This window comes from Mirounga angustirostris, unplaced genomic scaffold, assembly GCF_029215605.1.
Source record: "Mirounga angustirostris isolate CCGP_5_RB_7025 unplaced genomic scaffold, mMirAng1.0.hap1 SCAF_4, whole genome shotgun sequence".
Taxonomy (NCBI): Eukaryota; Metazoa; Chordata; class Mammalia; order Carnivora; family Phocidae; genus Mirounga; species Mirounga angustirostris.
Window position 1 is genome coordinate 140,369,820 of NW_026991712.1, and position 26,323 is coordinate 140,396,142.

At 38.8% G+C, this 26,323-nt stretch overlaps 1 protein-coding gene across 8 annotated transcripts in view; it reads right to left on the reverse strand.

Moving 5' to 3' along the window:
• PATJ (PATJ crumbs cell polarity complex component) overlaps window positions 1–26,323 on the reverse strand; it is a 352,466-nt gene that overhangs the window by 277,655 nt on the left and 48,488 nt on the right. For all 8 annotated transcript variants that reach the window (XM_045897546.3, XM_045897547.3, XM_045897545.3 and 5 more), the window contains 4 exons: window positions 24,433–24,509; window positions 22,359–22,415; window positions 9,450–9,584; window positions 3,349–3,510 (listed from right to left, as the gene is read on the reverse strand). In XM_045897546.3, the coding sequence (XP_045753502.2) occupies window positions 3,349–3,510; window positions 9,450–9,584; window positions 22,359–22,415; window positions 24,433–24,509 (431 nt within the window). The remainder of the gene's footprint in view (window positions 1–3,348; window positions 3,511–9,449; window positions 9,585–22,358; window positions 22,416–24,432; window positions 24,510–26,323) is intronic.

Genomic DNA, 26,323 nt, shown 5'->3' on the forward strand with positions numbered 1-26,323 from the left:
AAATCCAAGTCCTTGGGAATCATCTAAGTCTAAAAAACTGGTAAAAAAAAAAAAAAAATCACTGAGTTGAAATAATGAAAATCTCATCTTGGAGGATCTAAGTCAGCAAAACTATCCAATACACAAGTCCTTGGTTATTTTCCTTGACTTCATACGCCCAAAGCCCCTATTCCAGGCTCCCCCCTCCTTTCAGGGAGAGTCACTGCTACAGGGACTTCTAGGAAGCTCAAGGATAGCGGGTAAATGAGTCGACTACACAGAAGAAGAGCTACTTCAAACTTCAGTTTTTATTACTATTTACAGCACTGTTTTGCGTTTTCATATGATTTATCTTCCTCAAAATACTCAACATCTATCTGAAGCTCAAAGATTATCTTCTTTTTCTTTGTAGCCCTAGCAACTAACAAAATGACAAGCTAGAATGGAAACTCTGTGTGGGCTACCATGGGGTTTACCAATAGCTATCCACTCAGCGCACAACAGAGCTCGGCTCACAGTAGGCGCTTGATAAATATTTGTCCAATACATTAACAAATCATCCATCTTTGACTGCATATCCCTTGAAACTTTTTAAATAAAGCTACAGACTAAATAGTAATCTTTAAAAATAGACTTCTTAAAACTTAGAGTGCTCTTAGTAAATAGAATCAAAGTGCATCATTCCCAGGAACATAATTTTTAGTGACTTGCATTAGAAAATCCACTTAATGAAATCAAAGGGAGGGGACCCATCTAATATGGAAGAGTAAGGCACCATAGCAAGTACAAAAACATTTTTTAAATTAGGGTTGGTCCAGATCTCAAACTGTCCCCGCAGGACATGGAAAGTCAAAACTCAATCCATGGTGGATTGAGTCTAAACATGGGAACAATTTCTGGGTTCTTGAATTACAAAACTTGAAATTAGTGGGATGTTCTGGATCAATAACCTCTGTATATATCAGTCTGATGTGAGGAAATGATATTTAAAAAGAAAACATTTTTATACCTTCCAATAAAAAGTAAAGTTCCAATAGCTAATATAATATGATGTTTTACTGGGGCATTTAATACCCTCACTCATTAATGAGCATTAGAATTCTGGCTGAGCTGCCTAACCAGATAAGGTTTAAGAACCTAAGATGATATGGGGATAAATGAAAAAAGAAAAAAAAAGAAAAGCCAGGATTTTAAGAAACCGCACACACTTATAAAGCCTAAGTTTACAGAAATTTTAAAGCATCCAAGGTATATAAGATATTATACTCCAACCTGAGATACATCACTTTGATACAATCAATTCTGTATAACTCCTGTATTTACAGAATAGAAAGCAATCAACTAATGGGCAGCAAGGCTGACATTTAGAATAATTCAAAGCTGTTGTTTACCCATTGTGGTAAAGGATGACAGATGGGAGCACTGAGTCAGCAAGCTGGGTGATTTACACACCCTGTAAGATTAGATTAAAGGCATTTTTATCAATCTTTAGAGGTAAGCCCTCATCCACATGAATTTTAGCAAAGATACTAAGAATCACAAAAGTGGTATTCAAGTTCCTTCCCTGAAATAGGTTTTACCAAAGATAAACATTAAGAAAAAAAAGATTCTCGGGGCACCTGGGTGGCTCAGTCAATAAGCATCTGCCTTCGGCTCAGGTCATGATCCCAGGGTCCTGGGATGGAGCCCCGCATCGGGCTCCCTGCTCGGGGGGAAGCCTGCTTCTCCCTCTCCCACTCCCCCTGCTTGTGTTCCCTCTCTCGCTGTGTCTCTCTCTGTCAAATAAATAAAATCTTTTTAAAAAAAAAAAAAAAGATTCTCAATCAATAATGGACTAAGCAATTCTTATACACCCGGTACAGAATAAACACACTATGAGACACAAAATAATTTTAAGATACGACTCTGCTCACAGGAGCTAAGTTTTCTTGTAAAAGCAAGCTTAATACACATGAAAGCATCTGTGACCATAAGGCAGGGCTAGCCTCGCACATACTTCAGGAAATCAGGAAACAAAGATGGCTGGACTGGAGGAGTCAAGAGCTATAATTAACTTTTCCAGAGCACTTCTCATGTGCAAGGCATTGCACTAAGAGCTGGGCATATATTACTTCATTTCCTTCTCACACAAACTGATGAGGGCAGTAAGTACTATAAGTATCCCCAATTTTCAAAGAAAGAATATGAACAGAAAGTCAAGTTATTTGCTCAAGAATTCACTAAGTGGTAGATGCATGATTATCTTGAAACTCAGACCACAGGCAGGTAAAGGGAAGGCTCTGTGTGTCTAAACTGGTGTTAATGGGTGGCTCAGTTGGTTAAATATCTGCCTTCAGCTCAGGGCACCTGGGTGGCTCAGTTGGTTAAATGTCTGCCTTCAGCTCAGGTCATGATCTCAGGGTCCTGGCATCAAGCCCTGCATCAGGCTCCCTGCTCAGCGGTGAGTCTGCTTCTCCCTCTCCCTCTGCTGCTCCCCCTGCTTGTACACTCTCTCTCTGTCAAATAAATAAAATCTTAAAAAATATATAAATAAATAAACTGGTGTTAAGGAACTATAATCTGTAAGGGAGTGGGGGTAGGGTAGGGGAAGTGGCATAAGAGATGACGTTACAATTGGCATAAGATGGCAAAGCACAGGGGCACCTGGGTGGCTCAGTCGTTAGGCGTCTGCCTTTGGCTCAGGTTGTGATCCCAGAGTCCTGGGATCGAGCCCCGCATTGGGCTCCCTGCTCCGTGGGAGGCCTGCTTCTCCCTCTCCCATTCCCCCTGCTTATGTTCCCTCTCTCGCTGTCTCTGTCAAGTAAATAAATAAAATCTTAAAAAAAAAAATGGTAAAGCACGTGTTTAAAACTGTTTTTATAATCACAATGTTCTTAAAAAAAAAAAAAAAGTACCAAGAGCACAGAAAATGTTATTTTATTCTCTGACCTTCTGAAGGCTTTTACAGCAATTTTTACTCACTTCGAAATTGGTCATAGATCTTCATATTTCTAAGGCTCTGAAAAAGGGAAGTCCATTAGATATTCAACACTCACCAACATCTTAAGTTTAAGATGAACTGAGTTGAACTGGGAGCCAAAAGTAATGAGCCCAGGAAATTACTAAAAAAACATTCTCTAAAATCGAAGTGCATGCACATTAATGTCACCAACATTTCAAGTAAAAAGAAAAAAAAGAAGAGAAAAAGTTTTATGATGTGAAACGAAAAGTAAGGGTTTGTAAAGCTATGCATTATTGCCCTTGAGCGCTACTGTAGTCAAATAAAAGAAGATGGAAATTTCTCCCCTCCTTTCATATCCAAATACACTCTTCAGGGCATTCTTGATGAGTGCTCATTCCTATGGGAACCATAGAATATTCAGCTAGTACCTCCATCTTGGGAAGAGGGGCTTCAGTGTTCCTTGGTTCATCCACAGAAGCTTCATCATCAAATAATCGTCGACAGCAAACCAAGGTAAAGGGAGGAGGCACCTCTTTGAGAAAAGAGACTGCTTCTCGGCGAGATTTCCCATACAGTTGCACGCCATTGACCTAGAAAGACAAGTGATAAGTCAGAATTGAGCCGGCCCCGAAGAAAAAACCAAAGTCCCATGCTCACGTGGATCTATCCAAATAAAAACCGGATTGTTTTATTTTCCCCATGAACAAAGGGTCTAAACGTAACCACATTATTTTAGTAGTAACTAAAAACATTAGAAATCAAATGTATAAAAATTAAGGCTAAACCTTTATTGAATTTCAGTGAAGAAAGTCTAAGATGTGTGCAGATGACAAGTGATCTAATTTTTCACACCTCCATGGTTTCTCTTTTCTACCCTCCAATGTTGAATTCCCTCATCTACTTCTATACATCTCTCCTTAAATACACTAGATATCATTGCTAGCCTTCCTAAGACCACCTCCTTTTGCTTTTTCATTTCATAAAAGTATCATTATAGATATTCACACTAATTTGAAAGCTGTAATTAAAAACCGCTCAATTTACAATGTGTAGGTAAGAAAATCTAGGATACTCAGCTGTCAAAATTTAGCATCACTAAAAAAAAAAAAAAAATTTAGCATCACTTTTCACAATTTTCTTTCACATGCCATAAACTTTTTTTTAATTTAAATTCCATTAGCCAACATATAGCAAATCCTTAGTTTCAGATGTAGAGTTCAATTAATTCATCAGTTGCATATAACACCCAGTGCTCATCACATCACATGGCCTCCTTAATGCCCATCCACCCAGTTACCCCATTCCCACCCCAACCTCCCATCCAGCAACCCTCAGTTTGTTTCCTAGAGTTAAGAGTCTCTCATGGTTTTTCTCCCTCTCTGATGCTTAATACCATCCTAGAGAAATCATATCTATAGAAATACATGTAAGTTTCCCTCCCTTCTATTCTTACATGTTCTGCTCACACAGCCGTCAAGTATAGGAGGTGTGTCAGTTTTCAAATTGTCTGATGTGTGTTCCATATGCTTAAAAGAACAAAATGATAACCAACTACTCCTAATGCTTCGCACTTATCACCATAAAATTATCTAAGTTTCATATTTTAGTGCACAGTAATAATATTTTGCACCAAAGATGACTTAGAAAGATAAACCTATTCTAATTTTTTATCTATTTGACTTAAGCTCCAGAAGCTCTCTCAGTTCTGACTCAATGCCACTAAAACTGATCTGCCTGCTACTGCCCAAAAGCTGAGGCATGAACATAATCCAGGCATTAACCCAATCTTTTCCCATCTGACTCCTACCTTCCTGGGAGGGTTCAGTGGCATTATTAGTTTTAAAGATATTTCTGGGCGGGCATCAGTTTCTGACAGGTGCCATGCTAATGTCCAGATCACTGGCGGGGCTGACTTTCCTGGGAGAAACCTTTGCACAGAACCTGTCCTTCTCCGAGAATATGACACTGTGGGTTGTTGCAAGCATCTCCGCGGCAGCGGCCTGAGCCCCAAGTCAATCATCCATGGGAGTCACTCTCAGGCCCTCAACATACAAGCACTTAGCCGTCAGGCCAGACATCATCTCTCTGCCTCTTAATTATTTACAGAGATATCACAACAGAGTAAAGAGACCCATATGTGCTTCAGGGAGCTGGTCCTGGTAGAAAAGTCAATATCATCTCCCAGGACTTTCTGACTGATGAAAGAGATCCGGGGAACAGCAAGTTCAGCAGCTGATAAAGGTTTTTCCTCAGAAGAACTCAAAGTCAACCTTCACTGGTCACATCATGTCCCCAGTGCCAACTGGTGCCAAAACACAGAAAGTTCTCAAATCATCCAAATGTGCAGTGCCCTATCCTGAGAAGCAAGCAAGCGGGTATAACCAAAGCCAGGAATTCTCCCCATATGCAAGTCTTAATTTGTGTTTCACATTACTTCAACAAATTAGAAAATCACTTTTCAGGTTTTTATCTTGGAGTACATTTAAATATTTATTTAGCTCATTATTTATTCATTTGAATCGTCTCCAATTATTATAGCAGTGCCTGGTAGTCCTCCTCACTACTCTCCACTGTTAAAGGGATTGGTCACATTTCCCATTACCATTACCCCTATCTAAGAGGATTTATGGCTGCTGTAAATAGCTGCTCTGGGCTAAGACTTGGAACAATGTTCTAACCCCAAAGCATATTTGTGTTTCTGGTTTTAAGCTCTAAGGAGTACACCCCCTCCACACACACACACACACTTTAGGTTCAGGAGTTTATTTGGCTAACTTTAGAGAGATTTTTTATTACTATATCTGGCTATTCAGAATAAGCCCATTTTTATTTTAGAGTTCACACTATTTCTCTAGGCCCTCCAACTTGAGACTCTCTTAAGTGCTATCAAGTCTCAATTATTCAGACTTTGTTATTAGAAAGAACACACACATACACATTTGCAGAGTACATAACACTGTACAAGTATTGTCCCACCACATTACCTCATTCAATCCTCATTCATCTTAACCCATAAAGATTGTTTATGCCTTTTTACAGTGATAATACTGCCAAGTATTATCTCTCACAGTGAGATAATGCTTTAAAGTTTACATGGAATGAGTGCAGCCACTCTGGAAAACAGTATGGAGGTTCCTCAAAAAGTTAAAAATAGAACTACCCTACAATCCCACAAACACAGTACTGGGGATTTACCCAAAGAATACAAAAACACTAATTCAAAGGGATACATGTACCCCAATGTTTACAGCAGCATTATTTACAACAGTCAAATTAAGGAAGCAGCCCAAGTGTCTAGCGACTGATGAAAGGAATGGATAAAGATGTGGTACACACACACACACACACACACACAGAGGAATATTATTCAGCCATAAAAAAGAATGAAATCTTACCATTTGCAATGACATGGATGGAGCTAGAGAATATAATGTTAAGTGAAATAAGTCAGAGAAAGACAAATACCATACAATTTCACTTGTGGAATTTAAGAAACAAATGAGGAAAGGGGGGGGAAAGACAAATCAAGAAAGAGACTCTTAAAAAAAAAAAAAAAAGACTCTTAATTACAGAGGACTGAGGGTTACCAGAGGGGAGGTGGGTGGGGAGTGGGTGAAACAGGTGAAGGGGATTAGGGAGGGCACTTGTCGTGATGAGCACAGGGTGATGTATGAATTGCTGAGTCACTATATCGTATGCCTGAAACTAATAAAACACTGTATGTTAAAATAAATAAATAAATAAAGCTTAAGGGACACCTGGGTGGCTCAGTCAGTTAAGTGTCTGACTCTTAGTTTCAGCTCAGGTCATGATCTCAGGGTTCTGAGACTGAGCCCCAGGTCAGGCTCCATGCTTAGCATTGAGTCTGCTGGAGATTCTTTCCCCCTCCCTCCCCCTCTGTTCCTCTCCACACCCACCCCCACCAGCTCGCACACTCTCTCTCAAATAAATAAAATCTTTAAAATAAAATAAAAGTTTACATTGATGATATTCCACTAGACCCTCATAAAATAATGGTGAGGTAGCCATCTATTGATGAAAAAACAACTCTCAAAAACAGTTGAGTGACATGTCAGAGGACAGATTGTGAAGCTGTGGCAAATTAAAATGCAGAGGCAGCTCTTCTGACTTCAAGCCTTTGCTTCACTCCCTATTCTCCAGTGTTTTCACCAGAAATCTTTACTTAAGAACTTCAGTATACTACCTGATTATATGTTTTGTATGCATATTTTTTCTTGGAGAAAAAGTATTTTATTATTCTTTTAATTGTAGTTAACAGAACGCTGTATATTAACTACACTGAAATTAAAATTTAAAAAAATTGTAGTTGACATACCATGTTACTTTCAGGTATACAATACATGTATATTTCTCCCAAAAAAAAAAAGAGAATCAAACTGGTTTTTACTAATTCCACTTCTCTCCACACAAAAATATCTCCTTTCTCAATACCTAAAAACTACAGAAATGGTCTCTAATCTATAGATTATCATGTTTGATATCCATAAAGCTATGTATGTGCCCCAACAATCAAAAGATATGATCTCAGTACCAAAACCAAAACAATAAACAAAAAACAAAACAAAAAAACCCTAAGTCATGTAGTAAAACCTAAAGACATTATTCCACAATAAGCATCCCAGTAGGATTCCCTGAGCACTTCTAAAAATAAGCTGCTTACTACAGCTTAAAACAGGACTCCAACATCTTGCCCTCCTATGCTTATAACAAAATTTAACCACTAGTCATAGCAACTTTCCCTCTGACCTCAAAAGTCAGCCCAGAATTCTCAACATACTTCTCTAGGTGGCCAGACACTGCTCAAAAATGCAGCTGCACCCAACAACCCTATTTGCTATCCTTGTCATTTCACTTTGAGTAAACATCAACCTTAGAAAGACATCTCTAAAATCAAGGCCCATTGGAGTCTAATCTTGGCTAAGGCTACAAGGTTGATTCTATTAAACCCAAGTTAGAACTTCTTGTGGTTCCTAACTCTTGGCAGAACCTTCTTTTACATAGCTTTAAGTCTGACCATTTCCCACATTTATTTTTTTATAAGCTTAGGAAGTAGTGTATTTGAAAAAACAGTGAAATGGGAGGTAGAAAACATGAACTAAAGTCATCATGCTATGAGTATATAAAGTTGGGGAAAATCAATGCCTTATTTTCCTGTCTTTAAAATTAGGGGATTCAATGCTGTTTGTTACATTAGCTCTAAGACCACCCAATCTAACAAAATCTCTCAAGAAGGTTATATCAAAGCAGAAGTGCTCTAGAATTGCTCTAGCTGAAGACAGGCTGGGGAGCCTGAGTGAGCCCACAGAGGCTGCCATGTTGGGGAAGCAAGTCCCAAGGAGACAATCTGAATACCAGTCAGTAATACATAAGCCTAATACATTAGCCTATCCAGGGGCGCCTGGGTGGCTCAGATGGTTAGGCGTCTGCCTTCGGCTCAGGTCATGATCTCAGGGTCCTGGGATCGAGTCCCGCATCGGGCTCCCTGCTCCTTGGGAGCCTGCTTCTCCCTCTGCCTTTCTCTCTCGCTCTGTCTCTCATGAATAAAAAAAAAAAAAAAAAAAAAAAATACATTAGCCTATCCAGCTAGTCTAATTCTTATTAGAAATAACCAATAAAACCTGCAAGTGAATGTGTCTACATGTTGCAAACAAGGGGTAGGAATTTGTCTCTTAAGAATTTTGCTGGGACACATGGGTGGCCCATCAGTTAATCGGCTTGGGTCATGATCCCAGGGTGCTGGGATCGAGTGCCGCATCTGGTTCCCTGCTCAGCAGGGGGCCTGCTTCTCCCTCTGCCCCTCCCCTTGCTTGTGCGTGCTCTCTCTCTGACAAATCAATAAAATCTTTAAAAAAGAAAAGAAATTTGCTAAAAAAATCCTAATTATGCTATTAAACTAAAACAGGACATTAGCTTCTTTCTCAATCACTTAAATAAGCACTCAAAAGAACATCTAAGGAGTCCCAAAAGATGGGGAAAATGAACTGAAAGCATATTATCTATTTTCTTTATCATTACATAGGCTGTATTCTTCTTTGCCTTTATTTCATTTTCTCCAGTTTTATTGAGATAAAATTGACACACAACATTGTGTAAGTTTAAGGTGTACAATGTGATGATTCGACATACATCTATATTGTGAAATACTGTCACAATGAAGTTAGTTAACACATTCATCACTCACATGGTTACCATTTTGTGTGTGTGGTGGGGGGGTGGTAAGAACATTTAAGATCTTCTCTTACAGCAACTTAGGGACTATCGTTAACAATACTGTGTTGTATACTTGAAAAGATAGTCCCCATCAAAAACTAATGATGTAATATATGGTGACTAACATAATAAAATAAAATTTAAAAGAAAAAAGAAAAGATAGTCCCCAAGTATTTTTCAATGTAAGTAGTTCACATTACATTGGCAGTAATGTAATTCAGTGTATTTCTAGTAAAAATACATTTTCCTACAACTCAGAAATTACTGTCCTGTGTCTTTTATCTCTCAGAAATTTTACCTCAAGAAGCTCATCCTCTGGCTGCAGGAGGTTCAGTGTATCAACAGGACCACCTGGAGCAACTGAAGAGATATAATGGTGCCCATCAAAGGAATCCACTTCCATGCCAAGCCTCAGAGTATGAATCGGCAGCAGCTGTAGCAAAACACAAAGCAACAACATCAGACCTGACAAGGGCATATCCAGCTGTTAATCCTCCATCAAGTATTATTTTGACATGAAAGTCCCACCTCTTGAATCAGATCATCAAGGTCCCAATGGAGGACAATAATGGGAAAACTAGCCACCAATAAAATATGAATAATTTGTCTTCTTGCTCTTACTCCTCTTTTCCTTTCAGATTCCCGATAGAGAGACGGATGTACAGTCCTGCCTTCAATTCTAAGCATCAGGCATTCCAAATTTTCTATAGTTCCCAGTATGGATTCTAGGTTTCACTTTTCTGCAGGGCTTCCCATCTCTCAGAACATTCTAGTTCCTCCTTATTACCTAATTTCCACTCACACTTCAATCCTAAGGCAGTGTCACTTCCAGGAAGTTCTTCCTGATATCTGAGTTAATGTGCCTCTGTTTGGGGTCCAAGACCACCTTGTATAGATCTCCATCACAGCTCATAACCTACTGTGTTTAGAATTTCTGTTTTCTTGATTGTTCCCCCTGCTTAAGTGCAAAGTTTGTATCTTCTCTCTATAACCTCAGACCCCACAATAGTACCAGGCACAAAACATGGACTCATTAAATATTTTTTTGAACTAATCTGTGAAAAATGATGCCTCACCCAAGAACTCCTTTTCTGGGGCACCTGGGTGGCTCAGTCGTTAAGCATCTGCCTTTGGCTCAGGTCATGATCCCAGGGTCCTGGGATCGAGCCCCGCATAGGGCTCCCTGCTCAGTGGGAAGCCAGCTTCTCCCTCTCCCACTCCCCCTGCTGTGTTCCCTCTCTCACTGTCTCTTTCTCTGTCAAATAAATAAGATCTTAAAAAAAAAAAAAAAAAAAAAAAGAACTCCTTTTCCATCTCACCAACTTTAGTGGGAACAATTTCCAGTTGGGGAAGGGTGGCTATGTAATGAGGAAGGCAATCATTATTCCATCCTAGGATTGACACTGTTGGCTTAGAAGGATTCATATGGGCTCAGATATGAGTCAAGGGTTAAGAAACTCTAGCCCATGTCAAGGTAAAGAGATGACACCTGGTGTTGTTGGCTGTAAAGGTCAAATGCACTCACCAAACTCTACTCCCTTGACTTTTAAAGATGGAGCTCATGATTTCTCATTGAGGCTATATAAACTCAAATGTGGTAAATGGTACTAATCATGACTTCTATTTCCTATATCAACAGTCTATTTATCTAAAAATACCAGGCCCCCCTCTAACTATATATTTGATAAGGAGAAAACCCTACACAGCATGGCAATGCATCCACAACATGGTTCTTCCTTCATATTTCCTATTCCCTGTGACCCCTTATCTCTGAGCTTGTCACCTCCCCTTAGTCATCTGCTCTGAATCCCCAGAGTTCTACAGGCTTCAGACACCATCTGGGGCTGATTTCCTTCTCACTATATACACACAGACAAATGTGAAGTGGCAAGCAGTCCAGCACACCAAGACCTCAATGACTTAAAACAGGCATGAGGGATTTCTGGCCCTGGGCTAATTTTCTGAAAATTAAGTGCTCTTGACCACCAAGCACTTCAGGATCTACAACCATCTCTGGCAATAAGATGTTCTAATGCTCTAAATGGAAGATTAGCATTGTTTTTACTCTTGTTTCCTCTCTGTGATTTCTTTATTTCTCACTGTGGTCCCTTCATCCTCTTGCCGAGTCACTGTACCAAATCATGCATATCAAACCAGAAGACGACATCGGTTTTATTAATGTTGGTGGGTTTTGTTTTTTTGTTTGTTTGTTTTTGTATTTTTAGTCTTTTAATAGTTAAAAAGGTTAAATAAAAACTCTCAGACAAATGTTTCTGTAAAGAAAAACTAACCCATCCATGTCTGCCAACTCTCTCCCTTCCTTTGTTTATGAAGCAAACACTGGGGCAGAGTGGTCAGTATGTCCAACCATAGGTCATCCCCAGTGGGATGAAGACTGCTTGCAAGAACAGATTGCTCAATTTTCAGGAATTTTGCAAGTCAGCTGTTAAATGTAGCCATCACTAAAAAATAAATTCTATACAGCTACAGTTAAATAAATGATATTAAAAATAAATCTAATAAGTCTTCAAAATCCATCACTTCCTAATTATTTTTACCACACTATCTACCTTCTTTAAGGGACTACTATGTACAGTGGAAATACTATCTAAATACTCTATATGCTACTGAAGGGGTGAACTGAAAGACAAATGAAATGGATGATTTGTTGAGTTGCTAAATGAAGCTGGGCAAGGTAATTAAATAGCTCTGTTCCCACAGAGAAATCTGAAACGATGAAGTGCTATTGTGAATCGTTTCCCAACTTAGTGTCAGTGATGTCATTCAGGTAGCTTGAAATCTGCCATGGTGGGATTATTTACACCACAGGTACTGGTAAATACTACAAATTTGGACTGCTTTTCGTTTGATTTTTTTTTTTTAAGATTTTATTTATTTATTTGAGAGAGAAAGAATGAGACAGAGAGAGCACACGAGAGGGGGGACGGTCAGAGGGAGAAGCAGACTCCCTGCCGAGCAGGGAGCCCGATGCGGGACTCGATCCAGGGACTCCGGGATCATGACCTGAGCCGAAGGCAGTCGCTCAACCAACTGAGCCACCCAGGCGCCCTCGTTTGATTTCTTTTGCTGTTTTGAGAGCTAGACATTTACAAGCATACCACCGATCTACAATCTAGTCTGGACATGATATGCAGCATATATTTATAGGATATAAACTATGTGCAAGGATTTGCGTTATGGGCTGGAATCATAAGGTGAATGAAAGAAACAGTCCTGACCCCCCACAGAACTAACATCAGTGTGAAAGACAGACAATAAATAAGCAAGAGGGCAAGCAGACACAAACAAGTAAGAAAACAATTCGCCAACAAGGGCACCTGGGGGGCTCAGTTAGTTAAGTGTCTGACTCTTGATTTCGACTCAAGTCATGATCTCAGGGTCATGAGATTGAGCCCTGAGTCAGGCTCTGTGCTTCTCAGGAGTCTGCTTGAGATTCTCTCCCTCTGCCCCTCCCCCTGCTCACATTCCCTCAATCTCTCTCTCAAACAAATCAATCTTTAAAAACAACAAAAAGAAAACAATTCACCAACAAACAAGCAAAAACCAAATAATTACTAATTGTGATAAATGCTATGAAGGAACTAATCAGGGTCAAGATACCACACACGACTGGTGGAGGTCATTTTGGAAAGTTGGTCAGGGTAGGTTTCCCAGAGATGGGGACATGTGTGGTAAGAATTGAAGGGTAAGAACACATCAGTCCTACAAACAGCCTGCTAGGGGGCTGCTTGTGGAAGGTCAATGAAAGAGGTAATGGCTAAATTTTTGTTCGAGCAACTGAGTAGATGGTGATAGCAATTTCTGCAAGAAAGTACCCAAATTAAAACAAAGACATTGCTGTACATACAAACTGTTGCTACTTACATAAAAATACGCCCCCATAAAAAATAAAAGGATTAAGGAGGGAACTGATCCAGTCTCCTCACTCATCCCCCCTTCCTAATCCTGACCTATTCATGTGGCTGACCCTACTCCCCACCACACCCATGCAACTGCTGAAGTCAGGAACAGGCTGGAGCACAGAGGGTCACCCATGGAATCCCTTGCCTTCCAGATACAGGGCTGTACCCTCGTAGGCAATTCTCCCACATCTATAAACAGCACACACTCCCCAGAAACTTAAACCATGAACAAAACACACATGCTCCATCTTCAATCACGCTGAACAAATAAACCAGAGATGATGTTTACGAAATCTGTCAATCTGAAAGAGGCCTACCTAATATTAGTTCTGAATCTAAATCTGAGTACAGCTGGGTTTTTGAGACTTCACGTTACATTGCTGCAGGCTTCTCTGCGGGAGCGGGACTGTTTAATTACCTGTCCCAGCTGCATTTAACTCAACAAATCAACCGTTTCATCTGTCTCTTTCAGTTGTCCATCCCTTCGGTATTCTGAGTTCTTAGAGAGCAGAAAGTGCTAAAATGACAGAAGTGGGTGCAACAGACAGATGATTGATGCCTTCACAAACATCCCATGTTATGCTTTATTGATGCTTATTCAAAGTGCTTTGCAAGGGGTCCTATTTAAATTTACAAAGTTAATGAGCGGCAGGGTTTTCATGATCCTGATGTGACAAGTAAAAGATAACAAGGAAATATATCCAAGGAAGAGTATGACCACTGTGTGATTTACTGTCAGTGCTAAAATGATGAAGATCAAATGAGACCAAGCAAGCTAGAGCCCTTCAACCTGTGAGTGGAAAGACCTGTCATGAAGCAAACCACAGTTCATTCATTTTGCTAAAAGCTCTACTTTTAGGACCCTAAAACAAGATATCAGAATGCTCAAGTGAGAATATAAATGATGTTGCTTCGGGGGAAAAAAACCCTTCTGGAGAGGAACAGATATGTCAGTAGGATGGGGGAGGATGCTTCCAAAAAAGCTAAACTCAAAATAGGACAGAAAGAGCCCCATGATTGGTTCTTGTAACACACACACACAGATGTTAAATGCCACTTATATTTAAAAGTTAGAGGGAAAGAAGTACTAATTTTACCATAAATAAAAAACAAACTTTCCAAGAATGAAGTTACAACCTTTTAACAGTGAAACACAGCATAAGCTTCTCGCCCATTTAAAATTTTTAATTCTGAATATTCAAAAAATACACATTGTGTGCTCTTTTGTGCAGAAATACAATGAAGGTTCTTTTTAGTGGCCTAACACCAAGGTCAAGAGTCAATTGGCATTTATCATTTTGTTTTATCATTATCATTTTAACTATCACTGATGTTACCTGCCTAGCCCACACGGTATTTGAGCTTTTGACACCTGATCTAACACTTTGTACTTATGACTCTTGTTCTACCTTTGCTCTTGGTAGTTCCTCCACCTGGAATATCCAGTTATTTCCCAGAACCCATTCTTCAGGGTATACTTAAAGCGCCATCCTCCCAATAAACCTCCTTTATCTTTCTTCAGGAAGTACCAACTCCTTCCTCAAGCAAATATAAGGCCTTTTAGCAATACCTGAACAGTAGAGTTCTCAGTGGAGTCAGGCAAGGAAAGAATCACAATTTCCTTTAGGAACCTCACCACAAACTATAGAATTAGAATATTGGTCAGGAAGAACAAAATAGGGCATGTGTATTTTTTTTTTTTTTAAAGATTTTTCATTTATTCATTAGAGAGTGAGCAAGTGAGAGCAAGGATGAGGGGAGGGGGAGAGGGAGGGGGAGGAGCAGACTCCCCGCTGAGCAGGAAAGCCTGATGAGCCCCATCCCAGGACCCTGGGATCATGACCCGAGCAGAAGGCAGACACTTAACCAACTATGCCACTCAGGCGCCCCAAAGACATGTGTATTTTGAAAAAGCTCCTGTTTCTGATAGGCCACCTACCCTAGCTAAGCACCTCAGTTACTATAGTTACTTGATTCTGTGCCTGGTGCTCTCCACTCAACAAGAGACCAGCAAAGTGTAAAAATCACACACTTGAGAATTCATTAACAGTAGTTCCCTCTGGGGAGGAGAATAAGGGAACTGGGATGGGAGAGAAACTTATTTTTTGTAGGACATACTTCTGTAACTTTTTAATTTTAGATCTTGTCCATATATTATTTATTTAAAAAATGGCACAGGTGTAGAAGCCAGATAACCCTTGATTTGTTTCCTAATTTTGCCACTTAACTAATTGCCTATGATCTTGGGCAAGACACTTTACCTGCCTGACGCTCAGTTTCCACATAGCACTACTGGAAAGAAGAAAACAGCTGCTGTGACAAATAAAGGAGAAACTGTATTTGAAGCAAAGAACCCATCCTGGTAATTGAGTGGTAACACCCACGGCAACTCTTGGGGGTTCCGGTACATCCCACTGCCTTAAAAATTAGATTTGCTCGTATCAAGTAAGGGGGAAATGCACGTTTGAATGCCCTTTGGTTCAAAGAATATAATTCAGAAAGGAAATAAAGTGAAATTTGTCAGCCTGTCTTGTCAAAACCAGAGAACAGGACATGTTATTTTTGTTTCCCACGCTGGGGATCTTCCTAATGCTCACTCCAAATCACAATTAATGGCCAGCAGAAAGGTCACTGGAATGAGCTTAATGCTTCTCCCTCACAGTGCTGTGATTATCTTAATAGTAAACAGTTGCCAAGAGAGCCATCCCTAAAAGTGCAAGTCTCCCCAGATACGGGAAAACTGTTCTCATGTCATGATTAACGGCTTCCTAGAAGCAATGCAAGCTAATGCTCAAGGCACTGCAAATTGCTTTCACCTCCCTCTTTCCCCACAACTTCATCTACCTCACAACAAAACCTTATCTAGGAACACTGGCCAGTAATATACGAAGGTGCTTCTGGAATAGTCATCCCTTTCAGAGCGGTGGCAATGGGGTAGTAAACTGGAGTGACCACCTGAAGACAGCTAGACCCTTAGGAACACCAGCTCTGGCCATGAAACATGGCTTTCCTCATCAAAAACCTGATGAGACAGAAGAAAAACCTACAGCTTGACCTCAGATCTTGACACTGTTCCGCTTAAACCTTCCACTAGTATTACCTGGCATGGCAACTGAAGCCCAGGCTTACTGCCATGGATCTGGAAGCGCTGCAGCCCCGGGTCTTCCTCACCACCCTCATTTAACATTCTAGTCTTCACTTAGTTGGACCCTGAAACTGAAACAAACAACTTCCATTCTCCCCACTGGCTGGCCCTATCTTCCCACAGAGCTTTTGTACCTGCCCCTCATCAGTTTCCCAGCTCCAGACATCCTTATCCTTCAAGCCTGAGCTCCGAAAGGCTTTCTCTGGCTCTCTCTCCAAAATGCTCCCTCCTCCCCAGTTATGCTGTCACCATCCTGTTTAATCCTTTGCATCACTCCTAACAATCTACAACTATTTATCATGCTATTTTTCACTTGCTTACTATCATGCCCTTGCCCAAGCCCAGAGTCTAGGCTCTATGAGAGCCAAGGCCTTTTCCATTTTGCTGCCCATTGTTGGTAGCAGTGTCTGGCACAGAGTAGGAACTCAGTAAATACTTCAGAGATGAATGAATGGGCTCTAAACAGCACCCTGCACCTGTGACTATCTAGCTGTATAATTTGAGGTGAGTCATTGCACCTGTGCAAACTTTAGTATCCTGGTCTGCGAGGTTCTGCTAGGATAGAGGCTCATTTACATAATGTGGGGGCGGGGATGGGAAGCTGCTGAGTTAAGAACTAAACTCCCAATTACAAGAGGATTTTAAAAACCATAACTCGGGCGCCTGGGTGGCTCAGTTGGTTAAGCGACTGCCTTCGGCTCAGGTCATGATCCTGGAGTCCCGGGATCGAGTCCCGCATCGGGCTCCCTGCTCGGCAGGGAGTCTGCTTCTCCCTCTGACCCTCCTCCCTCTCATGCTCTCTGTCTCTCATTCTCTCTGTCTCAAATAAATAAATAAAATCTTTAAAAAAAAATAAAAAATAAAAACCATAACTCATCAATACAGAGAAATAATCTGTAGACATTTATAATTAAGAAACTAGAGAAAAAAAGTAAATTATGTGTGATAATGTTATGTGGGAAAAGTACACATCTCTTCTCTCTCACACATACATTACATAAAAGGATGGGCATTTTTATGGCGATTGGGTGGCTCAGACGGTTAAGCGTCTGCCTTCAGCTAAGGTCATGATCCCAGAGTCCTGGGATCGAGTCCCGCATCGGGCTCTCTGCTCCTTGGGAGCCTGCTTCTCCCTCTGCCTCTCTCTCTCTCTCTGTCTCTCATGAATAAATAAATAAAATCTTTTTTAAAAAAAAAAAGGATGGGCATACTAGTACTACAAATATGTCATCACATACAGGTAACAACTAAATGTGAAAAGAGAATAGTGCAATTATGGACGACTCTTCCAGGGCAAAAAAATTTATTTTTTTTATTTATTTATATTTTGGGGGGGCAAAAAATTTTAAAGAAATAAATACCTTGGCACAACAATTTTCCATTAAATAATTAAATGTTTTAAAATATTTTTTTTTTAAGATTTTATTTATTTATTTGACACACAGAGAGAAAGCACAAGTAGGCAGAGAGGCAGGCAGAGAGAGAGGCAGAAGCAGGCTCTCCACTTAGCAGGGAGCCCGATGCGGGACTCGATCCCGGGACTCCAGGATCATGACCTGAGCAGAAGGCAGTCGCTTAACCAACTGAGCCACCCAGGCGCCCAATATCTTTTTTTTTTTAAAGCTATAGTCATCAAGACAGTATGGTACTGGCACAAAAACAGACACATAGATCAATGGAACAGAATAGAAAATCCAGAAATGGGTCCACAACTATATGGTCAGCTAATCTTCAACAAAGCCGGAAAGTGTATCTAATGGAAAAAAGTCTCTTCAACAAATGGTGTTGGAAAAACTGGACAGCAACATGCAGAAGAATGAAACTGGACCATTTTGTGACAAAAAATAAATTCAAAATGCACAAAATAAATTCAAAATGGATGAAAGACCTAAATGTGAGACAAGAAACCATCAAAATCCTAGAGGAGAACACAGGCAGCCACCTCTTGGACCTAAGCCATAGCAACTTCTTACTAGACACATCACCAGAGGCAAGGGAAACAAAAGCAAAAATGAACTACTGGGACTTCAGCAATATAAAAATCTTCTGCACAGCGAAGGAAACAACAAAACTAAAAGGCAGCCTATGGAATGGGAGAAGATATTTGCAGATGCCCTGATAAAGGCCTAGTATCCAGAATCTCTAAAGAACTTAACAAACCCAACACCCAAAACCCAAATAATCCAGTTAAGAAATGGGAAGACCTAAATTAGACATTTTTCCAAAGAAGACAACCAGATGGCCAACAGACACATGAAAAGATGCTCAACCTCACTCGTCATCAGGAAAACACAAATCAAAACCACGATGAGATACCACCTCACACGGGTCAGAATGGCTAAAATTAACAACTCGGGAAACAACATATGTTGGCAAGGATGAGGAGAAAGGAGAACCCTCTTACACTGTTGGCGGGAATGCAAACTGGTGCAGCCACCCTGGAGAACAATATGGAGTATCCTCAAAAAGTGAAAAATAGAACTACCCTATGATCCAGCAATTGCCCTACTGGGTATTTACCCAAAAGATACAAAAATACTGACTTGAAGGGGCACATGCACCCTAATATTTATAGCAGCATTATCAACAATAACCAAAGTATGGAAAAAGCCCAAATACCCATCGACTGATGAATGGATAAAGAGGTGGTGTGTATACATATTGGCGTGTATACATATATATATGTGTACACACACACACACAATGGAATATTACTCAGCCATGGAAAAGAATGCAATTTGCCCTTTGCAACGACGTGGAAGGAGCTTATGCTAAGCAAAATAAGTCAGAGAAAGACAAACCATATGATTTCACTCGTGGAATTTAAGAAACAAAACAGATGAACATAAGGTAAGGGGAAAAAAAGAGAGGGAAGCAAACCATAAGAGACTCTTAATTATAGAGAACAAACTGAGGGTTGATGGGGGGGCTAGCTGGGTGATGGATATTAGGGAGGGCACTTACAGTGAGCACTGGGTGTTATATGTAAGTGATGAATCACTAAATTCTACTCCTGAGACCAATATTACACTATATGTTAACTAGAATTTAAATAAAAATTTGAAAAAAATAGGTTTTTTTTAAAGGAGACTTTGAAAGTTTAGAGATTAAAAATGAAGCACACAACTGGGAAACAAAATCACCATTTATTGAACAATTCTTATATATTAGCATTATTAATTATGTATTAGCTATATTAAGGCATATATTATATTATATTTATACTTAATCTTCCAACATAAGTATTATTGTTCATAGTCTACAGAAGAAAAATTAGGCTATTTATTTCACTTCCTAAAATTCTTCCGCAGATGTCACCTTTTTAATGAGGTCTTCCCTGGTCAACCTATCTAAAATTGCAAACCCATCCTCCATCCTGAATTCCTTATTTATCTGCCTTGCCTTAAATTCTGCAGGACATGTATCACGTATACAATGTAACCTATTTTTTATCTCCCCTTATGAAAATATAAGCTCTACAAGGCAGAGATTTTTTTTTTCCTCTGTTCTCTTCTGAAACCCCAGCACCCAGTAGAGGACCTCACACAAAGTAGGTATCAATAAGTATTCAAAAAATGAGTAATGAATGAATGAATGTACAGCTGATGCACTGGTGAGTTTCTATGAGTTAGTTCTGAAAGTCTGTTCAACTCAAAGCCTTTCCATGTGTTTATACCAGAATTGTTGAGTGTGTTTGTGTGTATGTGTTGCATAGAAGTTGATCAGGAAAGAAATGAAGTAAGTAAGACTGGTGACAAGGAACTAGGAAATGAAGGTGAGACAGAACATCTATCTGGAGAAAGACAATGCCATTTTTTAAGATGTGCACACAAAGTGTGGTTATTATCTTATTTATTTGTTTGTTTTTACTTATCAGAGAGTCTGATGATACAGGCTCTTACTGGCTTTGAACGTAGAAGGACAGACAACTAAAGCTGAACTGCATGATGAGCTGAGTCTGAGCTAAGGTATGTTTCCCCCAAGGAGGTCTCTTGAGTTCTAAAGCTATGTGGACAATGAGGCTAAAAGCCAATTGGGAAAACTCTGAAAAACAAAGATTTCAGCAGCCCCAAAGTACTGAGGAGATAGAATTGGAATTCAAGTCCCACCAAGAAAAGGGACCAGTATACATTCCTGACTCGTGTGGAATACCTGAAAGGCTAGGTCTTAGGAGCAAGGAAAAGCAGAAAGAGTCTGAACCTTACCATAACTGTACCTCTGTCTCATCTCAGAGATAATCACCCACCCCCACCCTGCACACACGCAAACACACACACACACACACACACACACCTCCTTATCGGAAACAAGGATGAGTCTCTGGCCAAAGATAACATCACCCGAAGCCTTTGTAGTTGCCCTAAATAATGTTGGGCAGTCAATTACATTATGGCATGAGGAAAGAGACAACCAAATAACAAAAGAAAATATCAAACAACAGAAACACATACAAAGTTGATCTAGGTACTGAAATTAACCATTTAAAGTCCTTATAAGCTATGATTAATATGTTCAAGAAATAGAGGAAAAGATGGCAAATACAGATTTGTTAAATTACAAATTCCACCAAAGAATATAATCTAAAAAGGAATAGAACAGAAATTCTAGAATAGAAAACTGTAACAAAAACTAAAATTAACTCAATAGATGGGCTTTAGCAGATTAGGCACAGGAAATTTAGTAAACTGGAAGACAGATAAATAGAAAACATTCAGTATCTAAGAGTTTAGTGTATATTAAAAAACAGTTTTAGGGGACAGCATCATTGATTTTTATGAATGATAATAAAAATAGTAACACATACTAGTATGTACTTGCAACTCTTCTAGGCACAGTATATTTAATCCCTATAAAACCAACGAGGTAGGTAGTATCCTATTAATATCTCCCTTTAACAGACAACAAAACTGAAACAGAATGTAGATAATTTTGCAAGCTAGTGAATGGATAAGCCAGAATTTGAACTCAGGCAGTTTGACCCCAAAGTCCACGTAATCAGTAAACTATACTGCAGTGATTAATAACAATTGAGGTTTGGTAAAGTTATTTATATTTCTTACTATCCTCTTAAATCCCTCTCAGCATAGATGGAATTACTAATTAGTAACTGCTCTAATGACGATTTTGTAAGCAATTTAAAATTAATTCTAAGTTATGCCATGATGCTTTTATATGGCCCATCAGAGAAAAGCTTGGTCAGTTGGCCCCACAGGTACAGCAAGGTAGTGACTCAAAATGCAGGTTAGCATAGGAGGAAAGAAATACTCTCTACAGTATCAGCCTTGAAAATTCAAACCTATAAAATGACAGCCCATATAATATAAAATTGTGGAAGAGAAATATTCAGCACAAATACTCAAAGAAAGAAATGGTAGAACTATCTAAAGAGAGAACTTCTTACAAAACCCACATGGGACACAGAGAACTCCTCTCAAATAGCACATGTGACAGCAGAGTTTAAGCTGGACTGAACTCATATACCAATTTGGGATTATAGTATAAATTCTGAAACTATTCTAACAAAAACATCTTTCCGTTCTCATCACATGTTGAGAAAGCCACCAAGAAGCCTTCTCTTAGCACCAAATGCCCTTTTTGATTATCAAGAGGAACTATAAAATTAATTTGTAGTGAGAAAAAAACTAAAAATGCTCAGGGAAACTGTTACCTTCACCTCCTGGCATTTTGCCATTAGAAATAAAGCTCTTGCTATAAAATTTTTTAAGTTCAAGAAAAAATGCCTCCTATAATGCACTTTTCTGTCTTTAGACACCTAGACCCAGAAGATTTTGTAAAGTCCGTGTTTGTGGTCTTGATTTCTAGGAAACATTTTAAAAGTTCTGCTGATAATGTTTGCAAGGCTAACGCACTCTGGACAATGTTACTCTGTGTACTACCTGTAAGGTGGGCAAAGCATCAAACCAGGGTTTTAGCTTCTGAAAGAGGCACAGGCACTCCGTGTTCTTCCCAGGCATATCTAACCATCACCTTTCATAACAGTGAGAACCTACCACATTTCCAGAAAACATCTAAGACTAAATTTTGGAAACTTCCGGTCACAGAACAAACTTAGGTTCTCTGACGAGAACTTAGAGAAAGTTCTTCAAACAACAGAAAACATTAAAAAAATAATGCTTACCTTTGAATATTTCTGTAACTCGGCGTCATCTGCAATCTGCGTATCCAAAGTAGCCACCTAAATTTGCAAGAAAAAAAAATCTCCAATATCTGTAAAAGCATAACTTTATTTCTTCTTAGGTTTTCTAAAAACAAATCTGTAAACCCTATATATTGCTAATACCATCTGATATGCATTCTCATCTTTTTCTAATATTTCTGAAATCCAGAAGTATAATACATAATGCAAAATTTCAGAGAATACTTTTTTTTGTTATTACTGTTTTCTATAGCAATCTTTTCCCCTATATTACTCAGTTGAACCAGAAGGGGATGGGCAAAACACATACAGTATTTTTAAAAATCCATGACCCCTAAAATTTTAATATAATCCTCTGTTGTAAGGAGTCCATACAAATTTTATCCTTTTAACAAAGCCAAGAGTATAATCATTTTTACTTTTAAATTCAGGCCTTAAAACAAAATTTGCCAGGTCAGTTAAGTGAGACAAGTTTGGAAAAACTGAAGCATCTGACTTTCCACAGCAAACTCCACCATTTCCCTGGGAGAAATAGCTGGAAAGGACACAAACAGAAAGACCTGGCCTGGTGAGAAGCTCATGGAATACTTAAAGCTCTTAATCCTAGCCTAGCCTCGCCTCAGTGGTAGAGATTGACAGAAGTGAATTCCTAGCAAGCAAAATACTTTACTGATGATTTGCATCTGTAAGTTGTTAATGAAGTATGGTGCAGCTGGAGGGAGGGGTAAGTTAAGCAATGATCCAACTAAAGCTTCTAGAAGTACTACATTTCATATAAGTAGATTCTAGAAGAAAAATGAAATCAGAAACACTGGAGTACATGAGTGCATGCATGCATTTATTTATCTTGCCTGGTTTCTCCTTTCTGCTCCTCATCCCTCAAAACAGCAAGAACCCTTAACGAATAAGTTGTCATTTTAAATTCCCAACCTCAAATTCTGTCTCCTCTTTCTCACCATTATGTTATGCTCTCACTCCTTATAACACTCCTCACTCCTTATAACTACTCCTCCGAATAAATTTGGAGGAGTAGTTATAAGGAAGATAAAATTTTAACCAAAAAGAGCCCAAAACTGTCCCATTTATAAATACTGGGACACCAAATTACTTTGAATATCAAACCACTAAGAATAGTAGAAAAAGTTATTTGCTAAGGTGACAGCCTAATAACAAAACATTTGCACTCTATGAAGTAAGGAAGCAGCAGTTCATGAGGACCAAACGAAAGTATGAAATTAGCAAGAATAGAGAATGGAATGTTTTAACTCATCTTAACGACACTGGAAATTTTCTGACAGTAAGATAGTGGTTGTATGTTCTGAACTGAGAAAAAAAATCTCCAACCAGCCAACAAGTACTAATGATAAACATATGTAAGAAAACATGAATGACAATAGAAATTTAATAGAATATTTTATTACTAATGCATTTAGTGAACACTGTAGAAGCTTTTCTAAGCACAGCTTTCTGCTTTCACGTGGATTCATAGGGGGGAATGTAATCAATCCCTCACTCAATGAATCTAGTAACAGGTGAAAGGAAGTCTAATGGACCACTGGTGCTATAAACTTATACCCGACCTAAATTACTTCCTGTTCTCCCTAATACATTTGATAATCATTCTTTCATTTTTCTCATAAAACTGTAAGATTCTTTGTGAAACATAGGACTAATATCCACAGCCCTTTCAGTGTACAATAAAACAAACAGATCATAAAAGCAATCATAAAAGTGCCAGCAATTTTAAGCAGCTGATACAGGTTGTAAATTTAAAGGCAAGTCTTCTAAGGTTCTTCTGCCTACCGTTGACTTAATTGTTTTCAACATGAACCAAGTGTCTGCTAATTATAACTGAAACTTGTGTGCAGTCCTTAATTCTTCTTACAGCTTAAAATGTTGAAAGGTAAAAACATCAATTGATCCACTAGGGAAGAAAGGCAGGAGGAAAAATCAAGGCAAGCTGGCTAATCTTGGGCTCTCCCATTTCTTTAAACTGCAATGTTAGGAACTTGACCTGCAATGAGACTTTTTTTTAAATTATAATATTTTAACATACCATTACTTCATAATCCGGGCCCAAGAGGTTTTCCCATCTAGATTTCAGCTCATTTTCTGTAGAGTCTGGGACCTTTTCTGGATTTAAAAAAAAAAAAAAAAAATGAAGCTACTCTGAGCCAAACTTTACTAAATTCCTCAATAATAGCACAGTTCCAGTAAGTAAAAGGGAAATGAATAAAAAGGAAAATGCATTAACTTGGGTCTACCAGGTAAAGGAAATCAGAGGTGACTTATAAGACTGACATAAAATGTAAGGCCAGTTGTGACCAAATTACGAAGGGGCTTTTGTGAAGGACTATTTTAAAGGGAAGAGAGACATGATGAGTTAGAAATGAAATTTGAAATATATGCACTTTATATGTAAACATCCTGCAGTTTACAAGTAAAATACATCTGGCTTTGCTTTACAATATGTTAAGACAAACAAGGATTGAATTTAAATGTTAATCACTTCAAAGTAATACCTTCCACTCACCCACAGAAAAAGTAAAAACTTATCAAGACATCTTTACCATCAACCGGGCATATCAACACAATCCGGTCAGACTTCTCATTTGGGCGGATATAAAACCATGTCTGGTTTAATTCAACAAGGGAGATGCATGAGCTTTAACATACTAGAAACTCTGTGTACTTTGGTCTCATGTGGTTACTTGGTTATACCTTTGTGACTCTTGAGTAGAATATTGCTTTTGCTTACGTGTAAGATAACATTAAAGAACTAAGACAGATTTTAAGTGCCCTGCGTGTCCTCCATTATGATCTTAGCCAGAAGCTCAGGACACAGTTCATAGTCTGAATAATGCCTAATAGGCAAAAGTTAAAGTACTAAAAATACAATTTCAACTTATATCCATAGCAGCAGCAGAAAATAAACAAACCTTCACCTTTTTTTCTTTAAGTTAAAGAAAAACTCAATTTTGTCACAAGATTAAACAAGTCACAGAACACTTACTCCAGCTGACATAACCATCTGTCTAAAATCAAACATAACTTGCAGTATCAGCTCTTTCAGTCTTCAGCATGGACAGCTCATCTTGGATGCATATAATGATTAATTACATAATGCAAATCATCAAGTAAAGGCTAATCTCAGAATTCAGAGCCTAAGACTAATAAACACTAAAGAGCTTAACTCACTAGATGTACAAAAGAATATCCATGAAATAACTGTATCAACTGACATGCTAGGTTACATGTAAGGGATAACCAAAGATATTATTAAAAGCAAAATATCATTCACGTGGGCTCTGCACCTTTTGCACTTCCATAAGAAATTACGTTAAGAGTTCTACCATCTTTGTTAAGTTTCTTCCGTGTAGCAGTTCCTTATCCGGTAAGCTAATTTGCAATGTTTTGGTTGAATTTTAAGCTTAAAAACATGATATTTAAAGATGACATTCCATACACATGTATAAAATGATATCTCACCCACAATTCTTTTAACTTTTTCATCTTTCATTTGTACAATGGAAGTACAGATAGTCATGAGTTTTAAAGCATAGCACAAAGCTAAGTACCAGAGGAAAAAGACTATTTTCACAGCCCAATAAATCCTGGGCAACACAAAGTGACTTAAAAAAATGAACAGTATGGTGATCTGAAACAACTATTCAAATGGCAATGAAGGGGAGCAGAATATGCCACCCCAAAATATGCCATTTTAGCATGTAGAGTATTTTGAGCTAAAGGCAATCAAGACCCAGCAGACTCAGGAAAAACTTTTACCTCTCCCTTAACTACCTAAAAGAATTTAGATAGGAGGGTTATACCAGAAAGAGCTATTACAGAGATAACCTTTTTATCTGAAAGACCTATTGGCATGGCACAGCAAACTTTTAATTACCAAACATTTGCTTTTCTTACCATGCTGCGAATTACCCTCCTCA